We start from the raw sequence: 12,671 nt of genomic DNA on the forward strand, positions 1-12,671 counted from the left end.
CCATCTAGCAGTACTGAATCAGAAGGGCAGGAGGAAAGAACACCTGGGAGCAGACATGCTTTAGGGCTGAATTTTATATTTCTGACTTAAAGCTGAGAACCACTGAAGAAAGACAACAGTTTAAATCATGAAATCAAAATGATAGAAATTATAATCATTTTGGTCAGTAGATTTTTAAGCACAATGACAACATTCAGTGGTGGTGTCTTAATCACACTGAAGAAGTGTGTGCCCTTCAAATGACTGCTTGCCTTGGACTAGTGGGACCTGGGCAGGAGAGCATGTCTGGCACCACCAGAGAGGAGAGTGATGCAGACAGTTCACAAAATGGGTAAGATCTGATCCCAGAGCTGTAGTGTTGGAGACAACTGATGTGGGGACCTGTGCTTAACATCCAGAGGAAAATATATATAAATATATATATAAAGAAAATATCTGTGGGGTGGTATGGCTGTCACAGGGCCAGAGGATTTCCATGGCAAATACAAATCACATTCTTCATGTGCTCCCCACTTCATTCCAACTCAGAGGCTGTTTTTCTAAAGCTTTCTGATTGCTGCTCTGAGCCAAGACATCTCTCCCAGCTACTCCTTAGGAAAAGGACTTCTACATGTTATCTGCTAACAGAACTGCACAGGTAACTTAATTACATGTTAGCTAACACTTTCCCACTGGGTCTTAGAAATAATCCTGATGGTAAAACTGGCTCTTTATAAACAAATGGGTTTAAGGATCACAAAGAACTTCACTCACCCAAAGAAATCTGCCTGGTCGGATGTGCCGTAGAGAGAGGGAGAAAGGACCAGCTCAGGATATTCAGTCTCTTTAGTTCTCAGTGTCCCAAGTCCCATTGCAGCCATCACAAAGAGGACTGGGAGGATGACCTGAGCAATGAAGCCTCTGACATCCCTCCGGGTATGGTGGAACCTCTTGATGAACAAAGCTGATGTCTTCTTAAGCAGCAAAGGCAACCCCTGCAGGCTTTTCGATCTGATCAGGAGCTGGTCTGAGTGCAAAAGAAGAAGGCACTTTGTCACAGACCAGTGTTGGTGAAATGCAGGGAGAACTGATGGTTACAGTACCCTGAGAGTACATTTACCCTTCCTTACCTGCACTCCTTTACAGATGCCAAATCAAAACTCAGTTGGAACACATGCAAAGGGGTCAGGCTTGGGACAGGACTCAGATTTTGGCTCTTGAGTCTTAAGCTCATGTACCATGAGTATTTTTGTTTAATTTAAGATGTGTATATGTAGTGAATTCATTGTGAGAGGAACCCAGGCCTTCAGATGCAACAAGCTATCTACATTCTACCTACCCAGCTGCAACTCACAGGGGAAACATATTACTCTTTTATATTTGCAAACTGAAAATTGTCTTAATTTAGAAAGCAGGTCCTCAGACGAATCAATAAAGGAATTAATCCTGAAATAAGAAAGCAAGGCACATAAACCAGTTGATCTTTTGCACAGACAGGTTTGTGGAATACTAAAAGCAGAGGCAAATCCAGTGGAGCCTATGCCTCTTTATGAAATATTGACCTATATAGCAAAACATGAAGCAAATATTTTTCATTGTTCTCATTAGGAGTGACACAAAACGCTTCTCTCCCCATGAGTTATTGTTTACAGTAACATTTACAGTGCAGGTCAGCTTTGAGAAGCAAGTATGAAAACACCACTGTGTTGTCCCTTGGATGCCTCCATAACTATAAATGGTGTATTTATAAGCACAAAACCCATTTTTCCTCAGAGCATTGCAACGGGTTATTTGCTCGGTTTTGGACCCTGCCACTTTTTGCAGCTCTCAAACCCTCAGAGATACTGGTGTGGCTTGATTCTCTTCTGAAGGTGAATTTATCTCACTGTCTGGCCCTTTGAGCTGTTTCACCATTCTGCAAGAGCTGGGACACAACAAAAAAGCAGCAAGGAGGAGCCAGCTCAGAGCTGTGCTGCTTTTGCAACAGGCTATGGGGTTTCCACAAAGCTTCTCTCCAGTTCTACCAGTTATGTAGGAATAATCCTCCACATCAATTACAATTACTTGTAGAGGAATACATTTACTTTTTCACCCATACATTGTACTGGATTAGATTAAAACCTGGATCAATTTAATGGAATTCAGATGCAAACAAACCCTCTCTGTCATTTATTCTGTGATTCAGACTATTCCAAACCAGTGGATCTAAACAAATGTTGAGTGTTGTACTTCCAGTGATCCATTGATTTTGTGATTCCTGGTTGGGTGAAATGTGGTTTTCAATAAAGAAAGTGGACAGGGAACTCAAATCAGTCCATCTGTCATCATTTGTATCTGCAGCAAATCTGGAATAAAACCTGGTGGTAATTTAGTACCATCTCTTTCTGTGAAGGTATCCGTGCTCACAGACATTCCATCACTGCCAGTTGGACCACTGGTTCCAGGCAGCTGTTGGAGCAGCTCAGCATCTTCCTGCTGGTCCTTCCCTAGCTCTTTTGTCAGGTTGAGAAACACCTATGGGACAAGGGAATATGAAACAAAATTGGTCCGAATGACTCCCTTCACCAAAACAATAATCAGAGTCCACTCTCCTACATTGTAGCTGTAATTGGTGCAGCAATTGTGAATTACAATTCTTTCTGTTCCCTCTGTGAAACCTTTTTCTTTTTTCCCAGTATAAAATTCTTGTTGTCCAGCTCCTCACCAACTCCTGGCTCTACTGCCACTACTCTGCAGCAGTGGAAACTTCAACCTTTGCAGATGTCCTCTGGAATGCTCTTACCCTAATGTCATTACTAAATGAGTAGGTGTAAAAGAAGCTGCATTTCAGCTCTGTCCTACATAGCTCTACCCCACCAACACACTGAGCACAGCACACAGGCAACTCTTCCTGCACAGCAGCAGTGACAAAACTAGGAGGGCTCTTTCCCTGGGATATTTTCCCCTCTAGTCTCTGTGACAGTCCTGGCTGGCACCTGAACTGCACTTGGTATGTGCTGTATAACTCATTCTTGCTGCCTCAGAAAAAAAAACACCTTAAAAGCAAGCAAGAAATTCTGAGCAGAAAGGTAACAAACTCCCACCCTCATTTCTGCAAGACAAAGGTCATGGCTGCCCATCACTTAAAATTATTTCTTATTTCTGATGCAACTACATGTTTATTTGACCAGAGATTTCCCATGGGCAGAAAAGGGGCCTGGGTTACTCCAAGGTGCACCAGGTGACTCACTGGTGCAGTACAGCATCCATGCTGAAGTTCATCATTTAGATGGTTTGCTAACTTCCTGCTGACTGCACCTGTAGACAACCCCAGGTTTGGGGAGACCAGGAGAACAGTTCAAAGAGAAAATCATCATTGCCCTCTCTCCTTAGTCTTACTCCAGCATCTCATTTTCTGGGTAAAACACCAAAAGGCTGTTAGCAAGGTGAGACAGTGGTGCACTTTGTGCATTAGTGTTATGTATAGATTTATGAATACACCTTCACACCCACGTGTTCCTAAGTGTAACAAGAGTGCACAACCAAACCACTTCTTCCCCTGCCTGCAACTCTCACCATCCAAAATGTGCCCCCACCTAGCCCAGAAAGCAGAGCTACAGGGTGGTCTCCATCACATTGCATTACACTGAGCAGATCCTGAGCTCATACCTCTTCCACAGTTGTGTTGGAAATCCCATAGCAACCAAGGTGGAGATCACTCAGGCTGGAATCCAGGGCCCTGAGAAGCCCCTGGTAGGCCCCTGAGACTGTGGACTTGAAGGGGGGCAGCACGTACACCAGCTCTCCACCAATATCCTCCTTCAGATAAGCCTCTGGAAGGTGAGACTGGATCAAGGAGGTCACTGCTGTGGTGTCACACTCTTCTATCATGTTCTGAAAAAGGAGAAAAATGGACCATCCAAGACCTCGCTGGGCTCCCTCTGTCCACAGGGATACTGGGATTGGATTGACCACTGTGCACTAACTAGGGGGTTTGCAGGGCAACAGAGAAAAAGGCAAGCCAAGAGAGAGCTGACACCTGAACTCGGCTGCCAGCACAAATATGCTCTTTTCCCACGACAAACAGGACTTGCATATGGGTCCTTTTCCACCTTCTCTGCTTCTACTGCCAGCAATCTGGAAGAGGGGCTGATCTCCTGTGGCATCTGCATGTTGTTCTGTGTGCTGGGGCTGTAACAGCACTGCAACAAATGCTCTCAAGAGCAGAGTTCCCCCCTCCTTGCAAGCAGAATGTTTTGCCTTAGGCCAGATGCTATTCATGGACTCTTCCCATCTGCTTTATTTCTCTGAACTCCAGAATTCATGCTCTCTGCACCTGGCCTTGCCTTTAACCCTCAAGGAGACCCTGTTCTTCTTCAATAAAGCAGAGCACTGACATTCCTCTTTGTGGAGGGTCTCTGAGGGCTAGGCTGGTGGCCTGGCTGGAGAGCCCCCCTCTGCTCCAAGGGAAGAGGGGACCACACAGTCTCTTAGCATCTCTCAGCAAGCAGCAGCAGTGTGCTCACATCCAGAGCCTCAGTAGTTCTTTGGTACCACTGCTGTGCTTGGATCTGTCACACAGCTCCACAGATGTCTGCATCCCTGAACAAGCCTTGATGGCCCCCCTCAGAGCCAGAGCTGCTGAGAGCTCTAGTTCAGCTCCATGCAAGCTCACAAACAGGTGAACCTGGCTGTGCCTGCTGCCAGGACTGTCCTCATGGGACACAACAGGAAGCTGAGGCCCAGCAGGGAAGGGAGGATAAAAAGGACTGCATCCTGCACCTGGAATAAGAGAGACCCAACTTCAGACCTCTCTCTTGTTTATTAGAGCTGCAAGGCTTTGTGTAGAGGGGCTGAAGCTAAGCTTCTGGTGTTTTGGGGAACTCTCCATACAAGTTGTCTTTCTGAAGGGAACTTATTTGTAAAAACAATGTGAATTCTGGCCTGGGACAGGAAGAGTAAGCCAGAGAGTAGACTGCACTGTAACCTTGGCATCTCTGGTTGAGGCATCTGAAAAAAAGGTCTGATTGACAGCCCAAGGAAACAGCCCAGCACGTTCTTGAACCCATGTGGCCAAGCCCTAAGGTTTCAATCCAAAACACGTCCCACTTTCTTGAACCCATGTGGCCAAACCCTGAGGTTTCAATCCAAAACACGTCCCACTTTCTTGAACCCATGTGGCTAAACCCTAAGGTTTCAATTCAAAACACATCCCAAGCATAAAGTGGCCACATAAAGAAGTTATTCCATGAAAGCTGAAGACATTATACTGGAACAGCCTTTCCATTGCAGACATCTAAGCCTGAGATGAACCTTCTGCAGCATGTTTGACTTGTGTGGGACGCTGTGACTTGCCTCCTTCCTTCCAGTCATATGACTGACACAGTTCCCCACCCAAGATGCTGAAAATTTAGGACCAACTCAGCCACAAACCTTTTTTTTGGTGAGTGTCAGGTGGTACCCATCACCAAAGGTTTCCTTGAGGTAGAATGGTGAACCACAACATTTGAGCCCTCCATGCTCTAGGAAGGCGATTCGATCGCTCAGAACTTCTGCTTCATCCAAGTGATGTGTGGAGAGAATGATGGTTCTGCCTGGAGAACACAAAGCTGATGTCAGCCACCATGGAACAAACACACGGTTACATGAGAGGGGTGAAAGCTACACCTGAATGAGGGGACAGAGTATCAGGTGAAAACTGACTGTGCTTTTTTTGGAATGATTAGCGAAATTGGATGAAAAGCAACATTCAGAAGAAGCTGAGAGTTACTGTACTACGAACAGGGTATTATGGTGAGGTTGCTTTTCAAAGAACATCCTGAATTTACAAAAACAACCACCAGGAGGCAGCCAGAGGGGCCTACAAAAATCACAGTCTCCCCCAATTCATTCTCTGTGGCCTCCACAGCTGAAAGCCACTGATGTCATATTCTCAAAAGTGACACGAAGCGCTTTGCCACCAGGCAGCAACTTGTCTCATCACACAGTACCTTTTTTATTCTTGGAGATAATTTCCCAAATACTTCTTCTAGAGCACGGATCCACTCCTGTGGTTGGTTCATCTAGGATCACCACCTTTGACCCACCCAGGAGAGCAATAGCTATAGACAACTTCCTCTTCATCCCCCCAGACAGGGAGCCAGCCAGCTTGTGACGATGGCTGTACAGTCCAGTCTCCTTCAAAGTCCTTGAAAACAAAGCAAAAACAACCCCCAAAGGCTGAACTTCAGGCCAGGGAATCTGAAAATACCCCAAAAACACCCCCATACATGCAAATGAAAAACTGCTCAAGGATAGGCTGCTCTATTGAGTGGTGACACTGCAGGGAAATGATTCACCCTGTAGCTCAGTCACTGCCATTTTAATTTAAAACATTTTTTTAGGATGTTTTCAAAGTTTCCATCCGACAAGGTTAAAGACTCAACCTCATCAACTGAGAACACCAAAACTCAGACTCCCTGGGACACCGTGGCTGCTTCACTTCTCTACAGAAACAATAAAGCCAGCATCAGCCTTCTGACTGGTTGATTAAATCTCTTTCTGGGGAAGACTGCAAAGTAGCAAGGACTAGACCCTTCGGCCTGTAAATTCAACTCCAAAGAATTGCCACAGAAGCTTGTAAACACCCTGGAGAAGAGATGTTGGTTTCTTACAGCCACTCAGTATTTTCCTCTACTCAGACCAGGGCTTTCTTTGAACCATAGGCAGGGTTTGCAACAGTCCTCAGAACCATCCACTTGAGCTTTGCAATGACAGCCCCTCTTCTCCCTTCTCCAACCCTGCTGGTTTTGTACCTCTTCACTTCTTGGTAGAGCTCCTGGTTACTCCAGTGAGGAACTTTGATGTAGCCATAGAGCAGCAGGTGTTCCTTTGTGGTCAGGTAGTTAAAGAGCACGTTGTGCTGCATACACACCCCCATGCTCTTCCTGATAACTTCTTGGTCAGTCCTGATGTCTTTGCCATACACAAAGATAGTACCTGATGATGTAGGGAACAAGCCAGTCAAAATAGATCTGGAAGGGAAAAGTAAAGAGAAAATGAAGTTAGAAAAAGGAGAAAGCCATCAGTAATTTTTTTTTTCACGTGGTCTTGTAGACATCACTTTCAAAGTCAGAAAGCCAGCCAGAGACACTGCTGCTTCTGCTGTCTGCCCATGCTTTGGCAGAGCAGTGGTCAATTACCACCCAAGGACACCCTCCTCCCCCTCTGCAGGAGTGCAAGGGCAAGTGCCAAGCACTGAACTTGGGCTACTTTTCATGCGTACTTTTCTCTCCTTCAGCCTTCCCCTCCCTAAGGCAGCCCCCTGCATATCCCATACATCAATACTCATGAATGCCCTTCCCTTCCAGCCTAATCACTGGGAATTCATATCATGCAGTTACTCTTCATTCCTGAAGCTTGTCTGCAGTACCCAGGCAGCCTCGTGTTGCTGACCACAACAGAGACTGAAAACCACATTTTCATCTCATTAACCACATCAGAGCATGGAATTCTGATCTCACTGCCACTGCTAACAAGAACTGGGAAAGGACTTCCAGACAAGACACCTTGGAGTAGGCAGCACTCTCATCTAGTTCAAGCAAACAATTTCCTACCTAGCAATACCTAACAGACCTGAGTAAAACACCCTCTGCTCAGAATAACTACTTGCACAATATAGGTAATTTTTGGTGCACTCCTACAGGGACTAAAGGGAGAAGGGACATCTCAGACTGCCCTTCACCTTCCCAGAGCTGCTTTCTCTCCTGGGACTTTTAACTATCATTAAAAGAAGCAACCTGTGACCTTACACAGGAGTTGAAGCCTGCACTAAGTTTCAAGAAGCCATTTTACTTCTCTGTATATCACCTTTGTCTACACTTTGCAAAGAGGATTTGAGATGAATTGATAATAAGCAGAGATGAAGCACACATCTGTCTTATTGTTTTTGGCTCTTCTGAGGCTTCTATTTATCAGCTTAATGTTGCTTTCAGAGTGAGGCACGTATATATCAGTGGAGAAATCAAATTCTACAGGTCTGTTTTAGTGCTGTTATCTAACAACTCAAAGAATAATTTATAAGTGGCAAGGCTGGAAGGGCCGAAATGCCAGTGTATGAACCCACTGCCATTCCAGCCCAGCCAAGACATGACTTTAAGTTGACCCCATTCAGCTTTCATGCTAATATCACTTCAGCTTTGGTGTGTGCATGAGCTACCCACAGCTTTCAGGACAACCTAACCCCAGCCACCAAAGTGTCAGGGAACAAAATGCTAGAAGAGCTGCTGTGCATTACAGGTACCCTACTGGACAAAAAAGCAGAAAATCCCTTTAATTCTGCTAGATGAAGGGACTGCTGAGGTCATTTGTGAGCAGGATAAAACTACAAGAGAGATTGGGCTTAATAAAGCATCTTATTCAGTCTCCCAGCACTGCACAGCACCACTTGCTCTCCTGTTCACCCCGTCATGCCCCACAGGATATGTATAAAAAGAAGCAGCTTTAAAGGATACACACATGGTTGTCGTTTTCCCAGCTCCGTTGTGTCCCAGAAGGGAAGTGATATTCCCTTCATAGAAGTTGAGGCTGAGGTTTTCCACTGCAGCTTTGGATCCATAAACCTTTGTTATGCCACAGAGGGAGACTCCCAAGGCGAGATCGGTGGGCTCTGGTTCCAGGTGAGGAGGGGGGGCACCTTGGACACCAAAAGGAAGGGTCAGAGGACAGTTACTGCACTGCAGCAGGGATTGGTGCTGCCTTTTTCACCTCAGAGAGAAGCAGGGCTTTTAAACACAACATACAGGAAAAGGAGGTGCCTTTCAGCAAGGAATGTAGAGAATATTTCATGGGATCTGTATAATTGTTGAGCTCCCTGGGATTTCTCCTTTTTATTTCTGCAGTTTCTGCAGAAGCATTAATCACTTTTGAAAAGGTCTCATATTTAGATGTTTCAGAACAACCAACTTAATTTACACTGAGCAAGCACAGGAAATGAGAGCAAAAACTGCTGAGTTATTTTCAGTTAGGTAGGAACAGCAAGCTTTTGTGTGTGATCCCACAGGATTCTACAGGCTAAACACAGAGCCACACACCCCTTTTTTCCAAGGGGGAACCTCTCTTTGCTTGCACAAAGAGGTATTTCTACACAGAGCATTGCAGAGTGGGATATATGCATCTGAGGTGGCTGCCCCACCACACACAAATGTGTGAATATCAGTACTGGATTTCCACATCAAATAAGAACAATGAGTACGATTTAAAACCCAAAGCTCCATTCATGGTAACAGCTTCTAATTTCTCCTGTGCTACAAAATAAGGATCAATACAGAAATGTTCTTTCTGAGCGTGGTGCCCCTTTACACACTGGGCATCATTTATCTGAAAATATGAGTTAGTATCACTACCCCATCTAGCATTCACATACATATCTTGTTGTTGAGGGTGACATCTTTCTTTATCATCAGCTTGGTGAAGAGAAGGCCTCCGCATTTCCCCTTCCAGAGAGGGAGGTAACTGTTGTATTCAACCCAGTAAGATGGAAGCAATGGGAAGTACCAGGGAGCAGCCATGCCATATCTACCTGCAAGGAAAAGAGGAGCCTTATTTAGGTCTCTTGTTTCCCAGGAAGAATCACTATTGGGGTGCATTCAAAATAGCAAAAATAAACCCCACAGAGATCTCTGCTCATGTACTAGTGATACCTGGTAGAGAATTTGCCTGATTGAGACAATAGGAAGCATTCACTAGTTTGTTATTCTGACTGACTTCATAGCTGGAGAGCAGGAGTACTTTACATTTTCCACTGGGTAGATTTCCTTATGCTAGTGAACTGCTTCATTAGGTGGGGAAGAAAAGCAGAAGGCAAATAAACTGGATCTTGCCCAAGGCAGGAATTAGTTTTTTTTAAATCAAATTATATAAGTAACACCACACAAAATCACTCAACTGGCAAACACAGGCTAAGATGGTCTGGTGTCATTTTCAGCCCCCCTCCAGACTGCAAACACACTTTGGAGACTCTCCTCAAGGAGACCTACCTACCCATGTGATAAGCAGAAGAACCCTAACTCTCCCTTGCTCTGCTCTGTCTCAGTTTCATCAGTCCTGTCAGACATCCACTAAGTCATGCTTCCTTTGATCTAGAAAAGAGGTATCTTGAGTGTGCAGACTCTTCCTGCCTGAACCATGGCATCAGCCACTGCTGAATTCACTGTTTTCCAAAAGAGTGATACAGCAGCAGCCTCGATGCTTCATGTTCTTACCTGGGAACACATTCCTTATATACCATCCTAGGATGAAGTAAATGAAAGAGTCTATCAGAATGAGCCAGCACATCCAGCCAAAGGAAGTGTTGTCTCCAATCATTGGGGACTTATACATGTTGTCCCACTGCAAACCTGCAGAAAAGAATTTAGAAATACAAACAGAATCAGCATTAGTTAGTGAAATGTCACAAAGAGGAGCTCAAAGCCTAGTTTTGACTGCAGTGAACATACCTATGCCCTGTGCCTCATACCGAGCAATGTACTGACTTGCATAACTGAATGCAGTTGGAGACAACAGACTCTGTGGAATGAACAGAATTAAACAAAGGAGTTATGAATAAGTCTCAGAGAAATCAAGTCAGTCAACCAACCAAGTACCTCATTGGCTTGGTTCAGTAACCAGAAAAATGAGTGTTGTGTTTTGTTTTTTCCTCAACAGTCACCAAGAGCACTGGAGCAGGCTTATGATGGGTGGTACTTCTGGTGATGGGCTATAAAGTCTCCTTAGAGCCTGCCTTCCTTTTGCTTCCACACCCAGAACCCAGCCTACACCCTCATACAGGGCTTTGTTTTAGCCTGGTGAAATACAGCCACGTGAACTGCCAAATTACCTGCCATTTGGTTAACAGTTTTATCACTTACATTAACAAATGTCATTTCCTGCATTTGGTGACTCAAAGAAAACAAGACTGGCTTCTGGAACCTAATGCTTACTTATTTCTGTCCTTGGTAAGGAACAAGGCTTTACATCTACTTCCATGGCTAGAAGCAGGAGACACATGAAAATAAAGGATAAGAAGAGCCAGGAATGAGCAGAGCCAGCCCTCCTTCACTGCCCTGCTACCTGCACTCCTTACTGAGACAGCCTTGGTGTTTTTGCAATTCAAAAGGGCAAAGCAGGTAGTCCATCATTCTGCTGGCAGGTGGGAACTCACTAAAATTTCCCAAATATTGCTTTCAGTCATGGGACACAACTGACTCCAGGTCTCCCTCACACAAGCCATGGCCAACCCGACACGTCACACGACACCCACTGAAGGAACCTAGAAAGGCACCCAACTCCCTTATACTTGTGCCACTAATAAGAGCTAAAGTTTGTTGCAGGTGAGTGTCTGCTCCCACACACATGGCCCCTGGAGCTGAAAACCAAAACTTACCAGCAGGCTTTTCACAGAGAAGCTCAAATGGTTCTCAATGACAAGCAACACAATGAAGGGGAAGAAGGTGAGGATGTACACGAGACTGCCCACCAAGGCTGCAATGTTGGTGTTGTTGAAGAAAACACTGATGAAGTAGCTCATGGCTATGATGGACAGGCTGTAGTCCATCAGGTACAGGAACAGGAGCACTGTGTTTGTTTTGGGAAGGATGTCACCCACTTTTAGAACGAGGATGAGGAAGGTGACAGTGATGAGCAGGAAGATGGCACACTCTATGAACCAGGCAATGAAATGGCTGCTGGCATTAACACCCATCATTTTCATGTACTACAAAGAGAAAGGGGAAAAAAAAAAGAATCAAAAATAGCAACTGTTTATTAAGAGATCTTCCTGCTGATATTGAACTGGTTCTTTTTTTTTTTTTCAGTCTCTGGACAGGGCAAACAACCAAATCATACTCTTTCATCTTCTGGCATGCTGATAACCAGGGAGAAACCATGCCCTCACATTCCTGGAAACCCCTCAGTTTGCAAAGCAGCCCTTTGCAACAGAACAGCACAGACAGGATCTGCAAAGTATGAAGCATCACTACCCACAAGCTGCAAAGCAACTTCCAGCCTTGTATCTGTAACTTTTCTAAAGCATTTTGGTTATTTTGGTTTTTTTTAAGATGATGTTAATTGACCCAGTGGCTTGAGTGTCAAAACATTTAAGAATCCTTGAAAACAAACCATTTCTCATACCCCCCAAAAGGCAACAAACAATAGTTAAATTCACAGTGGATATAAGGAAACAATATTAATCTTTGTTAGCTGATGATCAAGTCCTCAAGACTTGTATAAAACTCTGTGTTTGTATTGCTAAATCCAAAAGAAATTCATGTGTTAGTGCCTTGTTTTAGATGACTATTTGCCTAAAAAGATTACTGACACCCTGTTCTTGGAGACAGTGACACTGGGGTTTCTAAACTAGGGCAGTGGCCTGTCAGCTAGCCACTCATTTTCAGTCTCATCACAGTTCACACACAGAGTCCTCCCTTTTTTTTTTTTTGTGAATCAGCATTTGTTTCCATGGCACCAGATAAAAAACCAAATCTGCTTGAGCTTTTGTTGCTTGCTGGAGCTTAGTTGTACAAAAAGTTCTTTGCTGCTCATCTCTGTTGACTCTGCTCACACTGGAAACCTGAGTGAGTGTAATAAATTCCCTGTGTCCTCAATGCCATTTCTTTTCTGATAGGCAACCTGAATAAAGAACTTCTTTTCAGAGGAGCTGATGTAACATGTAGCACCTGCTGAAATATTAATAACTT

The 12,671-nt window shown here is 44.6% G+C and overlaps 1 protein-coding gene across 1 annotated transcript in view; it reads right to left on the reverse strand.

The window, feature by feature from the left end:
- Positions 1-12,671, reverse strand: part of ABCA12 (ATP binding cassette subfamily A member 12) — a 113,862-nt gene that overhangs the window by 23,813 nt on the left and 77,378 nt on the right. The window contains 11 exon segments of the mRNA XM_051624176.1: positions 754-1,006; positions 2,355-2,493; positions 3,628-3,852; positions 5,392-5,552; positions 5,949-6,145; positions 6,753-6,971; positions 8,455-8,632; positions 9,362-9,517; positions 10,200-10,334; positions 10,434-10,503; positions 11,360-11,689. Coding sequence (XP_051480136.1) covers positions 754-1,006; positions 2,355-2,493; positions 3,628-3,852; positions 5,392-5,552; positions 5,949-6,145; positions 6,753-6,971; positions 8,455-8,632; positions 9,362-9,517; positions 10,200-10,334; positions 10,434-10,503; positions 11,360-11,689 — 2,063 coding nt within the window.

The sequence above is a fragment of the Apus apus genome, chromosome 6, assembly GCF_020740795.1.
Source record: "Apus apus isolate bApuApu2 chromosome 6, bApuApu2.pri.cur, whole genome shotgun sequence".
NCBI lineage: Eukaryota > Metazoa > Chordata > Aves > Apodiformes > Apodidae > Apus > Apus apus.